Here is a 22,145-nt window from a genome sequence, read left to right on the forward strand (position 1 = left end):
AATTTCTATTCCACCTTTTTTCCAAGGCTGTGACTCAAACTGTCCCAGGTTTTGAAAATTTGAAAAATATCACAGTTAAAAACATTGGAAAATTGTTTTAAGGTGTCATCAACTTCTCCCTTTACCCACTCACCCAGTCCCCCATTGGCCTTTTAAATTAATCAAGAAGGGGAAGCATCTAGTGGATTCAGCTCTCCAAGGATCCTGACTGTATCTTCATGCTGTACAAATGGAAAAGTACCCATTATTATTGGACAAGCAGCACCTAAGGTTATATCCTCTGGGAATGTATCCACTAAGATATCCAAGCTGAAATGGGTCTGAGTGACTTTATCTGCTATGTGTCTTGAAAATTTTTCACAGTGGGTTCTTGAGTGGTCGCCATTATGTTCACAGTGGCCAGAATGTAACAGGATAGTTCTGCTAGACTGGTTTTGAAGGTGTAAGGGTATCAGAAAAGAATGGTTTCCTGGCTCCTTGCACTGCCATGAAAAAGGCTCTAGCCTATGATTGGTAGATCCTCTAGCTTAGTCTGGGAGCTGGTTTAGCTACACTTCAAGACAGTATGCATGGGAGTGATTGAACTCATGTTATAGCAACTTCCCCACATCAGAGATCACCCAGGCTATGACAGAATCTTGAGCCAACAGAAAAATCTCCCTAAACCACCAGGACTCCATCTAGATTCATCAGTCACCTAGGTGGATCATTCCAATCAGTCCCCCACAGGGTCTGAGTCCCTGTGACTTTAACATCAACCAGGTTATGACCTGTCCATGACAATAGAATTATAGCAGATTTTTCCATGTCAAGGTCACCAACATTATTTGGGCTATTTGATGTTCTAGATCAGGGGTCCTCAAACATTTTAAGCCGAGGGCCGGTCCACAATCCTTCAGACTGTTGAGGGGCCGGATGATCATTTGAAAAAAAAATACAAAAAATTCCGATGCACACTGCACATGTCTTATTTGTAGTGCAAAAACAACAACAAGAACAATGAAAGAACAATACATTATTTAAAAATAAAAACAATTTTAACCAACATACATTTATCAGGATTTCAATGGGAAGTGTGGTCCTGCTTCTGGCCAATGAGATAGTCAAGTTAATTAGGGTTGTTGTTGTTGTTGTGTGCCTTCAAGTCATTTCAGACTTTGGGCGAGCCTAAGTCTAAAATTTATTAATTTATTATTTATTTATTTACTGCATTTATTTACTACATTTGTATCACAACCTTCTCACCCCAAAGGGGACTCAGGGCGGCTTACAAATTATATGTACATACAATATATTATATTATTAGCATAGCACAATATTAGCATTATATATTACTATATTGAACTATACCACTATACTGTAATATTATTAGTAATATTATATGTAATACAGAATACATAATTAATATTATTATATGGTATTATTAGTGTTATATTGTATTACATTATAATATTATCAATATTGTATGTATATACAATATATTATATTATAAAACTGAGGGTGGGGGCCAGGCAAATGACCTCGGAGGGCCGCATCCGGCCCCCGGGCCTTAGTTTGGGGACCCTTGTTCTAGATAGTTTAGGGGGAGTAAACACTCAGTTACACTCCTCTCTTCCATGATATTTAAACTGCCATATTTCCTTGAGTCAAATGTTCACCTTTGTTGAGTAAAACACCACTACCACTGCTGTTTCAGGCATAGCCACTGCAACAATAGGATACCAGGTGAGGTGAAATCCACCCTCTTTTTGCTATGTTTTGTTTCTCCTGGCAGTTTTAGGTTCAGAAAGTGCTTTTGCTAGAAGCAGAACTTACTGGAAGTGACTTCTGGTTCTTTCCTGTTTTGAAAAAAGGCCTGACCTTGGCATAAAATGGCCCAAGGCATCTAAAAATACAATACTGTAAAATGCTCCCCACAAATGCTAAAAAGTGTTGCGGGATTTGGAGGATTAAAAAAAAAACTTTGTTTTTGCAGATGGGAGAGTGAAAAATACACACACACACACAGTCTTCCGACGAGTAATGCAGCTCATGAGCTACCATAGTAACTCGCCCATTACTTAAAAGGCCAAGTACAATATTTTGGCTATGGCCTTTTAGTCCAAGAAGTCCGATATCTCACGTACTTATATTTTACATATTCATCTGCTCAAAAAAAATCACCGACCTTCTGGCATTGACATTTCATTATAAATAGTGGTCTTTATCATTTGGTTTCAATAGCATATTGAGGGAGAAAGCAATTGTTGAATGGTGGTCTGAGGCTGATATAAAAGGAAAGTTTTCTTGGCATGAATTTGTTCCTCATAAGTGTATTGTATTTATTTTAGGAAGTGGTGGCCATGCCAGTTGAACTCCCAGATCTTTTAAGATCACTCCACTTGTGCAGTTTACATGAAAATGAAATTATTTTTCTAAAGGATATTCATAAACGATTGGACACAAATGATGTTCCTAAACAAAAGGTAAGAGAGTAAAGCCATTTTGCAAGTTATAGCAATCTATGATTAGCAAAATAATACAGCCATTTTGCTTTCATAAAATGTCTTTTCATGTAAAAAATGGAAACTGGAATATGTGTTTTGCATAATGCTGCAAATAATAAAAGGTGTGATTTTAATCAGCTGCTGAATTATGTAGATCCCACTGGTTTAGTGCATCTGTTTAACCCACTTGGAGTTGTGGAATAAGTAAGGCTTTGTAGCAAAGTTCATATTTTTTCATGAAAAAATCCTGTGGTATTTACCTCACTTATAAACAAAACTTTATATCCCTTACTTATGTTATGCAATCCAGGAAAGATTTGTAAGCTTCATTGATTTATTCTAACTTAATTAATATGAACATATTTGTAAACATTTAAAATTTACATTAACTTTTTCTTTGTCTTCTTTTTTTACAAGAAATACTCTTCGCGAATACTGTGTGTGATGAGATTGTCCCCTTCATTTCCAAAGCTCAAAGTTGATTCTATATTTACATTGCTAAACAAATATGCTGCGGGCATACGATGTACTGTGGAAATGTATTCATTGCAGAGGAATCTGTCAGGCTTAACCCGAACAGAGGATGATGATACTAATCAGTCTGTGTCATCGATTGAGGATGATTTTGTGACTGCTCTGGAGCATTTAGATGAAGATGAGGCAACAAAGATGGCAAAATCTGGTTAGTATCCCTGCAGTAATGGGGCAATTTAAATAGTTTGGGTTTTGTTATGACTATTTAATGTGATTAAAAGCAATAGTTACCTTTCAATAATAAAATACAGCGTGTTTGAAAAAGAACTCCCTATTCACCATTTAATTTAAATTTAAATGGTGAATAGGGAGTTCTTTTTCAAACACCCTATATATCTCCCTCCTCCAAATCTTAAACTTCAATTATTAGAATTAATATTATTATAGTTGAATACAGACATCAGTGTCAGTAATACCCACAATTAAAATTATTAAAAGGTTATAATAATGGAATGTGTTGATTAACGATGGCAAAATTACTTGGCAACAAATAGTATGGAAATAAATAAGTTGGAGTAGGAATGTATTGCAGCTCTTTTGACAATAACCAAACAAGTACATTTTATGTTTGAAATTATTTCTGTTATCATGGCCTTGTATGTTTTATTTGCAAGTTTTTTTATTTAATATTTTTTCCTCCCTTTTTGACTTAGGCTGTGTGACACCTGAAAACCATCAAGATGCTATTTCCCAAACCATGTTGGATCCTAATTTAGAATCTGTTGATCAAAAGATAATTGTTAATCCCCTGTATCGGAAGCCATCTGCGAAGTCATCATCTTCCTTATTTAACATCTTGGAACATAAAGAAATATCTACTTCTGTTAGGAATTCAGTTACGACTTCAGTTTCTGATCCTTGGATACAGAAAAGTTTCTTCAGATCACATAATTCAGACCACAGTATTAATCTTCTACATAAATCATTATTTTCTTCCTCTCCTGCTGAATCATCAGAATCAGATTGTTCTAGTCCAAGCCCTGTTATTTTCTTAGATGAAGAAGGCTATCAGAAAAGCTTGAAGGCAAAGCTTCAGCTCCCCAAATTACCGGTAATGAAAGATGGTATAGAAGATTCAGATTCTGAAGTAAGTGAATTTTTTGATAGTTTTGATCAATTTGATGAACACGAACAAATTCTGGAAAACGGTTGTAAAATTGCTCAGGATCCTGTCCTAGGTAATCCATCCCAAAAGAAAACAGTTTCATGTAAAAAGCCATGTTCTACAACAACTGCAATGAATCCTCAAAAATTCAAGTCTGACCGTCCTACGCTTCCAGCCAATGTAAGGAAACCAACGCCTCGCAAACCAGAATCACCATACAGCAGCCTCTCGGATGTTCCTGATTCTCCCCGTCCCGTGAAAACACCAGGAGAGGAGAGCGGGTGCTTGTTCAGCCCCATCAGATCATCAGCTTTCAGTCCTCTGGGCAGTTGCATTTCAACAGAGTGCCTTTGTCGAACTGGCATCAGCAGGGATGCCATGAACCAAAATAATAATTTAGTTTATCGCACATACTCAGATTTTGCAAATAACATTTCCTTTGAAATTCTAGGCTCGGTTTTTAATTCTAGGTCTCCATCGTGGCATAGATGCATGCAAGAAGTTTCCAACAGAAATACTTTTGTCTTAGAAGAAGATAAAGCTCAGACTGCAAAAGCCAAAGGGTACCTCAGTGGAAAAGGACACAATAAGAAAGGTAAATCTAAATGCAAGTCACTGGTAATTAAAGACCACATACAGAAATTTGCATCAGAGCTGGTTGAAATGAGTTTTGGCAATGCTTTTAAAGATCTCCAGAAAGGTGTGTCTTCTTGTACAAATGCTCTCTGTCACTTGGCTGCTAAATTGACATCTTCGGTGTTTCAGATGGCCTTTTATGAAATTGGGAGGCAGCAAGCCTTTGCACTGAAGAAGAAAGCTATTAATGGGCTAGCAGGCCTTTTGGTGAGTGAAGCAGTGACAGGTGCTTTAAAAGAACTACAGTCTGTAAAGCGACAAATATTTACCAATACCGTTGCAAAGTTTGCAGCAGACCTTGCTGAAGAGCTGATTTTTGAGGGGATCATGGAAGTGTGTCAGTTTTCTTACCCATCAACTCCAACAACTCAAAACCAGTCCTTTCACTATAATGATCAAATCGTACAGTCATATGCCAAAGACTTGTCTGAGTCAGTTATTCAGGAAGCTTTTATTGAGTTATCCCAGGTTGATGTAACATTTACAACACAAACAGCAATTAGTATTTCAATGGACAATGTTAAGTATATAAGTGCAGAAGACATTTTGGAGTCAACACAAATCTCCAATGCTTCCTTGGAGATCCATGATAAATTACCAGTAACTTTGAATACAGTGCAGGAATTTGGAAAGGATTATACTGTCCATAAAGCCTTGTTCTACACCTCTGGCTTTGCAAGTTCAATCCCAGTGCCTTTAGCTGGAAGCATACTTTGCAAAAATCAGATTTTGTCATCTGATGCAAAGTTGGGGAACTATTCACCCTTAAATGGCCAAAAGAAAATGCACAAAGACTCTCCAGAACTGTTTTGTAGAGCCAAAAAGAAAGGTGAAGTTACATCACTTAGAAATACATACGTAATAACAGATATCACTACGGATAAAGAAAGTAACAGCCACATTTTACATAAACCAAGTGACTTTAAACAAACAAATAATCCTAAAATAAATAACATTTCAGATGTAACTGGTATGCCAAGTATCAGTAATTTTTCTGGAAAAATGGTAGATATGATAGTAACTGAGGCATACGAAACAGTGACTTCTTCCAAGGTTTCTAATTCTTCCCATCAATATACAGATATGTTAAAAATGGAGAAAATGCCATATTTGCAGTGCATTGGTGAAGATACCTGTAAGAATATGTTTGCTAATTATTTATCCAAGCGAATAGTAAAACAGTCTGTAGATGAAACTAAATCTACATGTTCTGCAACAGGTGAGAAATTAGCATACTGTGTGGGGTTGGGAACTAATACAAAAAACAATAGGAAAGAGTTACCCACTCCAGCAAAGCAATCTGAAAGAAACAAAGGTATCCCAGTCATTGTAGGGCAACAGCAAATGCCCCTAAATAGCTCATCTACGTTTTATGGAACTCCAGTGTATTCGAATAGGTGTTTACTTTCTGGTTTGAAAGACTGTGTACAAGAAAAAAAGAGACACGAAGCTTGTAGGGCTTCTGCAAGCAATTCCCTTCTTTCTTCTACAGTGGCTTTTGTAAAGCCTATTGAAGAGTTTCCAGACCCAGAAGGATCAGCAAAATCCTTAAGTTTCCCACAGGAAAAACACAGCTTGTGCAAAGCAACAGTTGGTTCTGAGAGAACGTTTCTCAGCACAAACACCAGTAGTTCTGTGTCACCCAACTGTGAAGATGGGCTTCAAATGGAAGATAAGCTGAGCATCAGAGATGGAAATCTTTGTGTAGTACCAGACACGCCACCACCAACCCCCCTAATACCCTCACAAGTTAATTCTGAGTGCAATTTGAGAAAATTAACAAAGAAACTGAAAGGTGAATTAGCAAAAGAGTTTGCACCTGCAACACCGCCTTCTACACCGTACAGATCGGAAACAGATGGAATATATGAAAATGACTGTCATAAGCTAGAAAAAGAAGAATTTATGTTGAAACTGATGCGGTCTCTCTCTGAGGAAGTTGAAAGCAGTGAAGATGAAGAGCTCTCAGAAACGCTGACAGAGAAATTTAAAACATCGATAAGAACTACAGAATATGCCGATTGTCTAGCTTCTCAAATAATTTCTATGGCAACTGAAATGGCTGCTTCACATATAGATGATAAAGCTTTTCCGGTGAAAAATAATAAATGCTATCAAGTAAACATGGAATACAAAGGTTGTGGATATACTGCATTTATGAATGTTCCTGAAAGAAACTTACTCTCAGCCAGGGTTTATGCTGGTGACATGGCTGGAAAGGTTATTAGTGAAGCTAAGAAAATGGTGAAATCTAGACATCGCAAACTTTTGAGGCTGAAGCAAGCTAATCATAAGGCTGATACCTCCCATCTTAAAAGACACTGTCATGACTGTTGGTCAAAAGACTCACGGTTTCCCATGGGGGATCAGTGTGTGAAGGAAAGTGACTCCTTTGTTTTGTCTTTACCAGAAAATTCAGAAACTCCGGGCCTTACTTCCAAATACCCAAGTTGTGAAAGTGTAACTGATGAATATGCAGATCATATTATTCGTATTCTGAAAAGAGAAGGTGGTAATAATGAACTAATAATGGACCAGTTTGCCAGTAGAATTGTGTATAGAGCTATAAAATCTGGTATGCAGCAAGCAGCCAGGAAGCTCCAAATGAAGTATAATAGAAAGATATCTTCTGCCCCAAGCACCGAATTAAACAATAAGCTTGAACCGTTTGAGGTAGTAAACAAAGGCGTGGATATAAAGAAACATAAAAAAAGTAATAATCATCCATCTGGAAAGCAAATGTGTGGAAACAAATGCCACACCTGTAGAACTGAAAACAAAAAGTTAATAGATTTCTCTGAATCCCTTGCATATAATATAACAACTGATGTCAGAAGAAAATTAATGACAGCAGCTTGCCTACCAAAATCCTTAACTGATTCTTGTTTATATGAAAAGTCTAAAGTCGATGAAGTTCCTGATATACCAGCAGCATTTTCTAGAACATCTTCTCCACTTTGTTACAAAGAAAAGCTTTATCATAGCACAGGATGTTTGAATGAACATTCCTACAGAGATGGTGTAATTAATGCCATAGAACAATATGCAAGAAAAGTAGTAAATGATGCTTTAACCATAGAATCGTCTACTCTGCCAACTTCTGAAAATTGGACAAATGGAGAAAGATCAACACATGCAGAAAAGATTTCTCCATTTTCTGCAACAGCTTGTAGATACTGCAGTATGAAAGAGCATCAGTACTCAACTGGAAACATGTATTTGGAGCTTACTGGACAAGAATACTCAAAAATTCAACAGATCTCAAATACAAGTGATATTTGCCCAAAATCTCGTGTTCTTCACTTGGATATTCCAAGAATCCATATTGACATGGATGAGAGGGTTATGTTTGCTGATAATGTGGTGGCTACAGCTTTTGACACAGCAGGAAGACAACTAAGTAACACAAGTTTGACGGCTGATAGTGGAATTGGACATGACGGAATGAGCTTTGCTGAAAGCCTTACTACAGAAATCATGACTTCCTGTATGACAAACATTGCTCCAGCTCTTAACATAAGGTAATATTAAATTACTTTTTAATATTATTTTAATCCCTGTGGAATGAAACCATGTTTAGTTCAAGAATATACACATTTGAATTTGTATTTTTCATTATTAGTACAGTTCTAAGTTAAGAAACTGGAGAATTTTTTTAAAAAGCATTTAGTCTTATGTAAAGTTTCAAAATAAATAAGGACACTCGGTACTAGTGGGATAGAAAATGTCTGTATATGCAAAATCAGCTAGTCTTTTTCTAATATTGTGATGATAGCAGAAAAATATTAAAGTACAGAGCTCCACACCTCATTAGATTTACAGAATATGTGCACATTGCACATGAATAATGTTAACACTGTTTACCCTATCTTGCTTCCAAATTCATGATTAAATTGGAAAGCTCACTTGGACCTTGCTGATTTGTCTTCATTACTAATACAGCTCAGCAGAGTCCAAGTTTGTATTTTGCCGAAGTGACGGAAGGATGCAGTAACTCAACTGTTTTTGAGGGGAAAAGCGAATGTGTCCCATAAGCAATCTATATGCATTATTTGTGCACAGTTTGCACAGTTGGAGAAATAAATGTGCTTGGTGATGAAAGAAAAACCTATTGCCTCTAATTTTGTTGTTGTTGACTGCTGCTAAGTCAGCTTTGACTCATGGCAACCATATTAATGAGAGATCTCCAACTTGCCATATCCTCGACAGCTGTGCTCAGGTCTTGCAGACTCAAGGCCATGGCTTCCTTGGTTGAATTTATCCATCTGTAATGACATAGTCCTCTTCCTCTGCCTCCTATTTTTGCAAGCATTATTTTCTTTATAGTGAGTCACGTCTTCTCATGATATGTCTAACTCACAACATTTAAATTTACACAAGCAGCATAAAGATGGGTATGCCCTGTTAATATCTCATGCCATGTTTAATTTAGATAAGAGAAAGGAATTTGATGGATTCAATCATCTTGAAAATTAGTAAATTAGCTTGTAACCACACTAAAGGCACCAGATCCTATCTGATCTTGGGAGCTATAGGGGATGTTTAATAAATAACAGGCCACATTTCAGAGGAAGGAACTGGAAATAATGCCTCCTTTCAAAAACAAACACTTTAAAATTCATGGGATCATCATAAGTCAATAGATAATTTGAAGGCCCATACGTACAACCCTACGTGAGTTGTACCTTCCAATACAATTTAGTTTTTCCTCATTTAGTGTTAGCTGTGCTACAAAGCTTGTTTAATCCTCTTAAAAATGTACTTCCTGTAATATGAACATGGGGTCTACATTTGATAGAGAAATAATTATGGTGATTTTTCTTTCAAAGTATTACATATATTCAGTATTTTAGAAGATTGGGAAGCTAGCATTGGCACGGAAATAAAGCTTATTCCCTCCTCACATTCTAGTGTGGACCTTTCCTTCTATTTCTGATTAAATGTGGGGCCTTTCTGAGAGCCATAGTTGATGGTTCTTGGATTTTGGGTATTTGAACCCTCTAATAAAAATAAACCAAATCTGAGCGTATATTTTCCAACTCTTGTAAAGTTTTACAATATATTTCTGGGCTTGTTTAGTCAAAATCTAGTTCTTTGAAACAATAATAAAGATTAGAAAATTAAAGACAGATAAAAATATTTTCATGTATTTCACTCGAAAAGTGACTGAGCTGTTCTATAACTTCACTGTTTGCTGAAAATTAAAACTGTACTTAAAATATCTAATTTTATTGCAGTACCGTCATATGGGAATTAAGGGTACATATAGCTAGTTTTGAAGTAATCATTTGATTACAATGGCAAGCTAAATTTGTGTACTCCTGCACAAGTGAATTTGAAGAACTCTTTAAATATTTTTTTTAAATGAATAATGTTTTCTGCACATTAAGTCACTCACCCTGGCACTTTTATCCTTTTCTTGGAACCTTTTCAGTATAAGCTTGTCAGTGAGGTGCCTGAAGTTACTTAGTGAAAAGAAAATGGATTGCAAGTGGCTTAGAAATGGAGCTACAGTACACCTCTGTCACTTGTTTATACAGCAACATTGAGCATGGGGATGAATGATTGATAGCATTTGACTTAATACTTAAGGTTATTGATAATTGTTTTACAGGAAAATCTTTGTGGCTGAGTTGTCCTCAGGGAGAAAAGTCTGGTAGGATTTTCCCATCCCTTAGCTAGGAAGAGCAGCTTCAGTAGGCTTGGAGGACAGTTTTGTTTCTTACTGCTGGCTGCATTACTGTTACTGCCATGCTGCCTAAATTCCATGACAAAGTGAAGAACACACATTTTAAATAAACTGATAACACGATTTTTGTTCCTAGGTTATAAATGTCATTTTCTAATTGGTTCTATCTTAAAAGCATGGAAAAGGTTTATTAAACTGCAAAAACTTTGTTTTTGCGGGACATCTACAGCACATTCGTTTTTCAATGAATATCTCATAAGAGTTTCAATTAATTCAACATAGTTTGAGGCAGCCACAAAATGAAGTTTCTGGAGTATAACAACTACTTTCAAAGTAAGTACCACACTATTAAACAGGAAATCACACTTTCAAACCTGGAACAACATTTTTCAAATTGTGTAATATTTGTTTTGAAGAAATTTGATTTTCCACCAGAATTCAGGGGTATTAATTTTATTGCCTTTGCATGCTTTCTTTTCCTGGTGTGGAACTCAAAGCAAGACAACTCACAAACAATAAAACAGAATTAACTAAAACCATAGTTGTAAAATTAAAACACAGTTATAATGCCACAATTTTAAAGCCATACATTAAACCAGTGGTTCTCAACCTGTGGGTCCCCAGATGTTTTGGCTTTCAACTCCCAGAAGTCCTAACAGCTGGTAAACTGGCTGGGATTTCTGAGAGTTGTAGACCAAAACGTCTGGGGACCCACAGGTTGAGAACCACTGCATTTAGTAATATAAAATCATTAAAATGTACAAAAGTTAAAACTAGAGAACACACATCATAAGGCTTCTTGCGAGCAATTAGTAATTGAAAGCTTGCTTGAACAAAATCTTTGTTTGAAAAAGAGAACATGAAGTGGGGTGGCTTAGCTTTCTGTGGGAGGAAAATTAACAGGGTGGAAGCATCTACTAAAAGGGCTCTCTCCTGGGTCCTCACCAGGAGACCTGTAAAGGTGATGGGACTGAGAGGAAATCTTCTGCAGGCCTTAAAACCCAAGTATCTAAGTCAGATAAGCCTTGCTTGGAAATCATGCAGTAGCCAGCAGTACTGTTGCAGTAAGGAAGCTACATGCTTCTTATGACTGGCCCCAGTCGGTGTACTGACAATAACATTTGAGGCCTGCTGAAGTTTCCAACATTGCCACACACTTTGTGTTAAAATAATCCAAAAGGAAAGTAATTGAGGTGTGAATTACTGTAGGCACTTCTTATTGTTCAAGGAATAGATAGAACTAGGACGGTAGACTTAATTGTGCAAATGTGCTTCTGGCCACTGCTGAAATATATGCATTCAGACTCAGAATTGAGTCCAAGAGAACATCCAAACTGTATGCCTTAGTTTCTAGGATGAGTGTAACCCTGCCGAACACAGATCTTCCTGTTTCCAGATCTTCCTGCGTTGATTGACCAGGACCATCTCTGTCTTATCCGGGTTAAGTTTCAATTTGTTTGCCCTTACCTAATCTATTAATGACAACAAACATAAGTTTAAAACCAAGATAGCTTCTTTGGGATATAGTCTGAAGGAGAGATAAAGTTGGATATCATCAGCATATTAGTGACACTAAACTCCAAAGTTGAGATAATTCTTCTCAGTGATTTCATGTAGATGTTGAACAAAATTAAAGCCTGGATTGAGGGTCAGACTGAGGCCTGGGGGAACTCACAACCACCTTCCAAGTTTGCCCCTCTGGGAAGAACTAAAACCACTGTCAAACAGTGTCCCCAACACCTTTTCCACATCCTTCCCAAGAAGGATGTCATGATTAATAGTACCAAAATCTGCCAAGAGGTCCAACAGAACTAATAAGAATACACTCCCCTTTCAAGTTCTCTTCATAGATCATCCATCAAGGTGACCAAGAGACATGCTGTCTCTTTCCCATAGCCAGCCCTGATGCCAGATTAAGATCAATCTGGATAATCTCTGTTACCCAGAAATCCCTGAAGCTGGGAGGCCACCACATACTCTAGAATGTTGCTGAGGTAAGGAATACTGAAGACTGGCCTGTAATTATCTAACATAGTACTGTTCAGAGAAGATTATTTTTCATTAGTGGCTTCACAATAGCCTCCCTTAGGTTGGACGGAAAACTGGCTTGCTGCAATGAGGCATTCACCCATCCCCTTACACCACATGTGTCAAATGCAAGGCCTGCAGGCCGAATCTGGCACACCATGTCATTTTATGTAGCCTGCAAGGCTTTCAATGCCAGGACAACATAGTTACATTTATACAGTCTTTCAATTACAGATGGCCCTTTAAATGCAACTATAAGGCCCTCGGTGAACATGAATTTGACACCCTTTACACACACAACTAGTGTCCCTCTGGCTGCTTTCAGGAGCTAGGAAGGCCAGGGAATATATGCATATGTGGTAGTTCTCATTTCTCCAAGATGTCTGCCCACATCCTCAAGCTGCATCAATTGAATTTTTTTCCAATAATACAGGATAGGGGGGTGCCAAGGTTACATCCAAGGTAAATGTATCAACTATAGCATCCATGTCAGAGTGGATCTGATAAATTTTGCCTGCAAAATATCTTGCAAATTCTTGGTAGTTGAGCAGTCTGCATTTCCTATTGGTGTAGCAGAAGGTTAAAGACTCCTGACTATGAAAGAGCTCCACTAAGTGAGGGTGGGAGGACATAGCATGTCGCAAGAATAATATACCTGTCAAACTACTTTAAAGCAGACATCTTTGAAAAAATATTTGTCACCAAATGTGGTGATAAGATGGTAATTCAATTTCAAATGTGAGAAAGAATTTTGGGGCTACAAAAATGACATTTTGAAGATCAAGACATACTCACTGCCCAAGCCATCAGTTTCTACATTGAGCATTATTAATGAGCACATTCAGCATTCCACCAGTGGACAAAAGTGGAAGAAGAAGAGAATTATTGAGGAACTGCAAGTAAAATAATAACTATACTATTTTTTTATTTAGCTCCATGGGAAAAGATGGGTTTTATTCTGCTGACTCCATAGCCAGCCAGCAGATGAGTCTGTGCACTGGTGATGACAGCACTGGTAGCTGGTCCAATATAAGTTTTGAAGATGACCATCCAGATGAAAATAGTAGCTTTCTACACCTTAGTGACAGGTAATTATAATATGTTTGCTTTATGCTGTCAGGCTTTGATAATGCGCCTTAACCTCTAGACCTGCATTTTTTAAAAGTTCAGAATTTTGTTTTTGTTTCTTTTAATTGCATTCAGCTTCTTGAATATGCTGTTCTGAGCAATAAAAAAAAATGACATGGAGAGTTAAACTGCAAAGACGATTGGCATATTCAATACCAGTCTATTAAAAAGTGTCTTAATACAAAGTAATTCATGCTATTGGGAGTCAGTGTGGTATTTTTTAATAATTAATTGTGAAGGGAAAAGAGTCTTGGGGAAAAGATTCATGAAATAAACCCTAGATGTCCATTCCATGTACAGGCAGTTACCGAGTTACAAACATCTGACTTACAAACGACTGCCGTGTTTCCCCGAAAATAAGACACTCTCTTATATTTATTTTTCCTCAAGAAGAACACTATGGCTTATTTTCAGAGGATGTCTTATTTTTATTAAGTGTGGTACAACAATCGGCATTTATGGGATAATCTGGGCTCAGTAGCAGACTGCTTGTTGAAACTTTTCGCCTATCCCCTGGTGTTTATGTGGAGTGAGAGAGACTCGCAGATTGTTGCTAGTCAGTGCTGGGGACAGCAGCTTTACTGGTGTTTGTGTGGGGTGAGAGAGACCCACAGACTTTTGTTGGTCAGTGCTGGGGAACAGCATCTTGACTGGTGTTTGTTTGGGGTGAGAGAGACCCACAGACAGTTGCTGGTCAGTGTTGGGGAGTAGCAGTTTTACTGGTATTTGTGGGGGGTGAGAGAGACCCACAGACTGTTGCTGGTTGGTGCTGGGGGAGAGAGACCACAGTCCTGAGTAAAACGGCAGCCACAGCTTTACTTCTTCCTCCTAAGGACACACAATACCTAAAGCAGAGCATCCCGCTTCACATTTCACTGAGGAGACTTTTGTTTTCACTTCCTATGTCTCCCTCTATGCATCAGCTTGCAGCATGCACAGAACCAGGAACTGACAGGGGAAGCCGACCTTGTACGCTGTATAGCCACGCCTATCACTGTGTCTTATTTTCGGGGTATGGCTTATATTGTGCAAATGCTTAGAAATCCTGCTATGGCTTATTTTATGGGTATGTCCTATTTTTAGGGAAGCAGGGTAATACTTAAGAATGGGAGTGAAGCAACAGGAAGTGAGAGAAATCTACCCTTAGGAAGGGAAATTCATCCTGAAAGCGTTATCATGGGGAAAAGGTGTCTCCGCTGAAGCTTTATCACCAATCTTTGTTTCCGCAAGCTGTTTTTTTCAAAATCAAATGATCACAGGGTCAGAAAGTGATGTGAAATCTTTTGAACAGGGGCAGAGACAGCAAAACAAATCCCACAGGGGTGGTGTTAACCCTTCCTGATGCTAGCCAAAGCTATATCTCGCTAACTCTCTCTCTCTCTCTCTCTCTCTCTCTCTCTACATTTCATAATGTACACCTTTTCTGACTTCAAATCTATCTTGTTTGTAACTTGGTTACTGCCTGTATAGTTAAGCAAAATAAAACAGTTTACTGAGAAAACAACAAAGAGAAATTAACAACAAACAAAGCAGATTTCTAGGTATTTATTCAATAGTTGCATTTATCCTAGTTGCAGTGTCTATGATATCAATCAGATTGGCATGAAATCTTCATGCATTCAGCTAAGGATCATCATTCTATATTTCAGAGCTGGATCAACACAGGTAAGCTAAAGTTGTACATTCAACAAACAGGGCAATCATTTTTGCGTGTGACCTTTCTATGAACTGTACATAAAATGATTGTCCTGTTTATTAAACATAAAATAACATCCAGCAAAAAACAGAAGAGAACATTTTCATTCATTCATTTTATTCAAATTTTCCTCCCTGTATCATTCCCACTGGTGGGACACAGTCTCTAAGAAAGCAGACATAGGAAGAGATGTGCCTTCAAATAATGCTGCCCTGGGCCTTTTAGAGTTTTAAATCTTTCTCACTGCCTTGAATTTAGACCAAAGACACATTGACAGCCAGTGTATTTCCTTTCAAATCAGTGGTATGTGGTTTGTATATGGCGTGTCAGCAATTTATTTGCTGCAATTTGCACTCACTGTATTTTCTGCAGTGGGTGCATTTTTTCACTGTTCAAGGACAGCTCCACACAGAATGCATCACAGTAATCTGATTGAGGGATTACCAGTGCATGGGCTACCATATCAGGGGTTTCCCTGTCCGGAAAAGGCTATAGCTAGCAAGCCAATAGCTCGCACCTCAAATGATAAAATGAGATTCCAACAAATTCCTTACTTGTCCCTTCAGACAATTTTACACAATTCTCAGACCTGGGAACTGCCAACCTGTACAGTCTTCCTCTTCTTGGGGTTCAGCTGCAGTTTATTGGCTTTCATCTAGCCCTTTGCAGCACCAAGGGGCAGATTGAGGATCTGCAACGAATTCTACTGAGATGGAAAGGTTAATGTCATCAATATACCCATGACACCCAGTCTGTAAAACCTTAATGAGCTCTCCTGGATGTTCCTGTAATAACCAGCATGGAGCCAAACGGGCATTTTGTGGCACTGCATAGCTTTGTAATGATAGGAATGAATAGGAATTCTACAGTCTCTGGGATCAGCCCTGACAACAAGAGTAGAATCTGCAGATTGTCTGGAAATATGCCTTTTTTCGTGTCAGGAGTGACTTGAGAAACTGCAAGAAACTGAGAGAATTGGCCATCTGCAAGGACGTTGCCCAGGAGACGCCTGGATGTTTTTCATGTTTTTACCATCCTTGTGGGAGGCTTTTCTCATGTCCCCACATGGAGCTCGAGCTGATAGAGCTCACCCGCGCTCTCCCCAAGTTGGATTCGAACCTGGCAGCCTTCAGGTCAGCAACCCAACCTTCAAGTTACAAGGCTTTAACCCACTACGCCACCGGGGGCTCCATGATGAGTGGTCTCAAAAGCTATCAAAACAATTGAAAATATCAACAGGATAGTACTCCTGCTATCTTGAATCGGACTAGGTTGCCACTATGAGTAGTTGATTGTTTCAGTACTGCACTATAGCCTGAAACCAGAGTAGATTTTTTTTCTCCTAGAATTATATGAAGCTGCTCCACCATCAATATTAACTGTTGTTTTACATAATTGCTTCCCTTTTTTACTGTTGCTACAGTCTGTTTGTCATATTTGGCTATTTTACTGTTGTAAGGCACCTTGGATTCCTCCCCCTCCTTCTTTCATAAGAAAGACAGACCCATCCATAAATCAGTAATAATACCACACGAGTTTGTATTGAACAGCTTGATGGAGGCACAAGATTGCATGATAGAAATCTGATATTATAAACAAGCTGCAGAATAGCTCTTTACACGTTTGGAACTATATTTCTCTTCCCCCACTACATGCAGTTGGCACTGTCCCCCCCCCCCCCCCCATCCCCCAAATGGCCATTTAGTAACAAGGGAAAGCCAAAGCAGAGCATGTGCTGCCAAGGAGTATCTGGCTGAATTTCTGTATTAACATTAGCAAAACAATATATATGCTAATTGTACAATGTGATTTCTTTTGAAAGAAATCAAATGATATTTTTAAAAATAAATATTACACATTTATTCCATTCTTTTCTTAAAATATTTTAGGGTAAGTATATTTCCCAATTTATCCTTACAATAACCATGTGACACTGGACCACTGGAATGATCCAGTGTCATCTAATGAGCTGCATGGCAGAGTGGCCTTTGTCAGTAAGGACTGGTTGTGCTTCTGTTCAGAAATAGGGGCAATTCTAACAGGTAGACCAGGCCTGCACAACTTGTAGCCATCCTGGTGTTTTAGACTTCAGCTCCCAGAATCCCTGACAAGATGACTAGGGCTTCTGGGAGTTGGAGTCCCAAACACCTGGAAGGGCACAGGTTGTGCAAACCTGAAGTAGACCATGAGACAAATTTTGATATGTGACTAGGTAGGCCATTGATTGCTTCAGAGACTAAAAAAACAAAGAGACCTTTCTTGAAAATTGACCTCTTATGGATCAAACAGGGAATTAATCTATTTAATGTGGAAGAATTAAGAAGGGATTGAGGAATTTTCAGGAGATAGCACTTCTTCCTGGATAAAAATGGTTTCATTCTGTAATATGTTGAGAGAAATGAGTTCTATTTCTCTGTTGTGATTTCCTGGTGGAAGACAACATTGACTTTCAGTAATAAGTGTTTTCAATTCATTTAATGGATGGCATTTTTCCTAAGTTCTACATGGGAACACAAGTTATAGTTTTCCATGAAGATATTAGCTGGAATCCCAGGAATTACATGAGGCACCGTGAAGGATTTGAGCATGCCCAGTGTACTTTTTTCCATTCTAGTTTGATTACATCCTTCTCATGTAATGTGACAAGTTACTTATCAGACTTATCTCCATCTCAGATAGACCCCTCCAGATGCTGAACTGCAACTCATTGTAGTCCAAAAACATCTGGAGGGCCACACATCCAGCTTTGACTATAAAGAAACCAACATGCAGTTTGCTTTTGTGAAAGGAACCAGCACTGTTTCAGCTCTTAGGAAAGCCAGAGTATTTATTCTTTGTGTGCTGTGAGTGGGAATTGAAATTGTGTTGCATATTTTTTGATGTGGAGCTCAGCAATGATTTTGCCAGTGTTTGACCGTTGCCCAGGTAATTTCATGCTCCCCTTTAACAGAAAAAAACAAGACCTGTTTCTTAACAGAGGGAATATTCTGCAATCGGATCCCTGCTCCCATGACTCCATGTCTGCTACCTTCATTTCTTCAGAGGGCTTCTAAAACAAAGCAATCGAAGAAAACGGGTGCAGACACACTTACTTAACTAAATACTGTATTTACTTGAATATACATAAGACAAGACAAGAAAATAATGTTGTATAGTGATTGGTGAAAGGTGCATCATGGGTGCCCATTGCCCAACCCTTTGCCATTTGATCAACAACCAAATTTCCTTTGACAATGTGAGAAAAATGCCATGTTGTGGGCATTTATTCTAAAGATTTCAGACAATTATCTTTGTGTGTCTTTACATCCTGTTCTTGTGTACATCTGAAGAAGATAGCACCACTGCTTTGGAGTCCAAATGGAAAATGAAGGTTCTGCCTTGGGCTAACTTTTGTTCTAGTTCAGCTGTGTTCTCTTCTTCCCCTGGCAGTAATGGTAACAGCAGTAGCTGGAGCAGTCTTGGTTTAGAAGGAGATATATATGAGGAGAATTTATCCTTTCCAACATCAGACAGGTTGGTCGAACCAAGACACTGAAATAGGCTGGTTCCTCATATTTTAATGCATGACGTCATTCTTTTTTTGAGACTGAAGAGATTGTCATATATGGAATGTGATTCATTGTTCACATGCTTTTCACCAAATCATGGTTTTCCTTAACAAAAATCATACTGAATGGATCCATTTTACTGCGCTACCATATGAATGCCCCCAGCAGAATGGGGAAAACACCTTTATGCATGTTGTGCTTGCTATTTTAGATGCTTCCAGTTATTTTTTCATACAAATTAAGAGCTTGCTTCCTACAAAATTTTGGATTTTGCTTTTATTTCAATTTATGTTACTGTTGTTATTTGTTGTACAAATGAGGCTGACATATTTTTCATCTCCTCAAAACTACTACATATTTGAAAATAAAAGGTAGAATTTCTGAACTGTTACTTGAGAAATTTGCAAATCATGTAACAGAAAATGGCGTGAGAAGCAATGCTTCCTTTTCACAATCATTCCTTGATAATGTTGTCAATCCATATTTTTCCTTGAATGTCCATCCCTGTCTCTTCAAATTAGGGGATCTTAGCATTACCACACACTGCAATAATTATACTTTTCTCTCCCAGTGATGGAACAGAAGACAAAGAAGAAGAGCTTAAGGATAACATTGACGGTAATACTGCATCTATTCATTATTCTGGAACTGATTTAGGTAAACTCACTATGTGTCAACTTTGTTAAGTCTTGGGCTAATAGAGCAGTACTAGATTTCTTAAGAACAGTTTCTTTGTATTATGTAAAGCCTAAACTACTACAGACCCAGTCTGGAAATTATAGCTTTTGAAGAGGTTTGTGCTAAAATTATTTTTTCCTAAGCAAAGTATGTGCATTGAACATCCCAGTTCCACTTTATAGATATTAGCAATCACTTTTCCCCAGAAAAAGTGAAACCCTAGCTAAATGATTGCAAATGTTCCAAATCCTCTAACCTTCCATTAGACAGAAAAAGATTTTGTAGGCCCTGAAAATGGGGATATTCTTAAACATTAAAGGAATAGACTCAACACTCCATGCACTCCATGTTCATGTTGTAAAGCAGTGGTTCCTGTAGCATGAATAACCATGATTATCTTGCTTTAAGGACATCATGTTACTGGCAGTTTTATTAAACTGCAGTAATTAGAGCTGTCTAACCTGGAAGCTGTCTTTTTCAATGATGGCTGACTTGAGTTGACATTATAGCTATATTCATGGGTTTCCTGAATACATGAGGTCCCTAAGTAACAGACTTGTTCCTTCCTGGTTCATGACCACACCACACTGGGAAACAAAAATAGGGGCAAACGACTGTGGCAGGGAACATCTTTCACTTCCTGTTATGGTTGAGCTGCCACATTTTGCCATTTTCCTCTGAAAAACTAATTGAAAACGTACGGTATGTGTCAGTTTCAGGGGCAGGAAGCACTTTGAGTAATTCTAAAGCTTCTCCTTAATGCAGCCAGGAACGGTGGTTGGGTTTTTGAAAGGTTTTTTTTAGCCTGGAAAAATGAGTTTTGGAGCCATAAAAAGAAATGCCCTGTTCACATTTAGACCTCTTGTCTAAAGAGATACTCTTCTGAAATTCTCAACACTGTGTAGAACGCCCCACAGAGTGCAGGATCCGCTTAAAACAGGGTATCTAACCACGCAAGGCTTTCTACCCCATCAAGTATATGTGTGTGGAGCCCTGTTCAACCAAGAAAGTCAGGACTGAGTTCATAAGCTCAAGCATATGCAGCGAAAAATGGATTTTGCCTCTGTGGAACCCTATCCTTTTACCTGTTTATGCATCTCATGAACTTAGGAAAAGGTCTGAACAAGGCTCTATGTTGAATCACAACTATTTAGTATCGTCTCTTTTCTAGACATGAACGCCAATTGAGCGGGTAGGACATTGTACTCTAGTGTATATTTTTCTGCACAGAGGTTAGGCAAGCCACCCTTAATAATTTGCTTGGTTGATCAATGTAGGCACCAACCTCCCACCCCTGCCCCAGATTGTAAGCAAGAATGTGCCATTGTCTGAAGAATTGTGTTATATAATAATTTTTAATTAAATTGTGGGCTTTGTCTTTTAATCTTCTTTTGCTTGCAGTAGACTTAGGAAGCACAGAAAAGGCATTGGTAATCGTAAACGTTGATGTAGGACCACATGTAGTGGATTCCCAGCTGAGAATGATACTGCAGTGGCTGAGTGCTTCAGAAATAGAGGTCACTGAGCTTCATTTCTATGATGATGTTCCAGAGGACTTTATTCTTGTGAGTAATAAAAGTGCTGTACCTTTAGAAGTTGTGATTCCAGTCCTTCATATGGCTTGTTGCACTTTGCTCAGGAGTAATCAGGATCTGAAATACTTTTACAATTTTGAGCTTGGATAGAATAAGGAGCTCACTTCCATCAGCTATGCAACTTAAATTGTCTCCAGGGCAACCTGTGTCAAATTGGAGACTGAGCTGTGAGCAAGTCACATATTAGTAGACCTACTTGATAACATTGTTCCAAGAATACACTAAAGTCCAGCTATGAACAATATAATCAATTACGCTGCAGTGAAGCACTTTTTATTTGACTTACTGCATGTGGCCATGTTCATGCTATGTGCTGAAATTCTTTGACTTTTGCTTTCCTCTTCCTATTTTCTTTGATTTTTCCCCAGCTCTTCTGATTTATATGTTTTAATAGAGGGTTTAACTGAATTTATGGAAACTAAATATAAAACAACAAGAAGATACATTGTGGAGTGTAATTTATTTCCAGATACCTTCAACCTATGCACTTCTCTTTTGATTCCACATGCAAGTGGATGAAAACAAAATTTTCTGCCTTCAATTCTTAACTAATCACAATTTTTCAGTCTCTGTAGCCCAGTACATAAAGCTAACTCTACTCAGAGTTAAAACTGAGTACAGGTCCCAAATCCATATTTAATTTCACAGGAGGCTACCAAATAATAATAATAATACTTTATTTTTCTATCCTGCCTCCATCTCCCCAAAGGGACTCAAGACAGTTAACATGGGGCCAAGCTCAAAGAACAGACAATGAACAAAAAGCTTCCTTAAGGAAATCAGGGAAAGAAAATATTCCAACCGAGTGCATCTTATTTTGACAGTTGTAAAATATTAACATTTTACTAGCCTGTAATCTTAATACTGTGGTTGTTGGCCTGCTTTAAAAAAACAGAATTAACATTTTAAAACTACTAGAGCTTCTGTAAGTATAAGTCAAAGAAAATAAAGACTAATTGCTTTCTTGAATGGATTGCGGAGATAATCAAGTAGAATAAAATAATAGTATGGTACTAATTTTT

The 22,145-nt window shown here is 38.0% G+C and overlaps 1 protein-coding gene across 6 annotated transcripts in view; it reads left to right on the forward strand.

Moving 5' to 3' along the window:
* Positions 1–22,145, forward strand: part of akap11 (A-kinase anchoring protein 11) — a 45,366-nt gene that overhangs the window by 20,022 nt on the left and 3,199 nt on the right. Inside the window, exons 5-11 of one of the 6 annotated variants that reach the window (XM_062975608.1) lie at positions 2,331–2,465; positions 2,904–3,168; positions 3,674–8,282; positions 13,411–13,566; positions 18,732–18,815; positions 19,422–19,507; positions 20,930–21,093. In XM_062975608.1, coding sequence (XP_062831678.1) covers positions 2,331–2,465; positions 2,904–3,168; positions 3,674–8,282; positions 13,411–13,566; positions 18,732–18,815; positions 19,422–19,507; positions 20,930–21,093 — 5,499 coding nt within the window. The remainder of the gene's footprint in view (positions 1–2,330; positions 2,466–2,903; positions 3,169–3,673; positions 8,283–13,410; positions 13,567–18,731; positions 18,816–19,421; positions 19,508–20,929; positions 21,094–22,145) is intronic. The other 5 variants (XM_062975609.1, XM_062975610.1, XM_062975611.1 and 2 more) reach the window with 5 other exon arrangements.

The sequence above is a fragment of the Anolis carolinensis genome, chromosome 3 (genome assembly GCF_035594765.1).
Source record: "Anolis carolinensis isolate JA03-04 chromosome 3, rAnoCar3.1.pri, whole genome shotgun sequence".
NCBI lineage: Eukaryota > Metazoa > Chordata > Lepidosauria > Squamata > Dactyloidae > Anolis > Anolis carolinensis.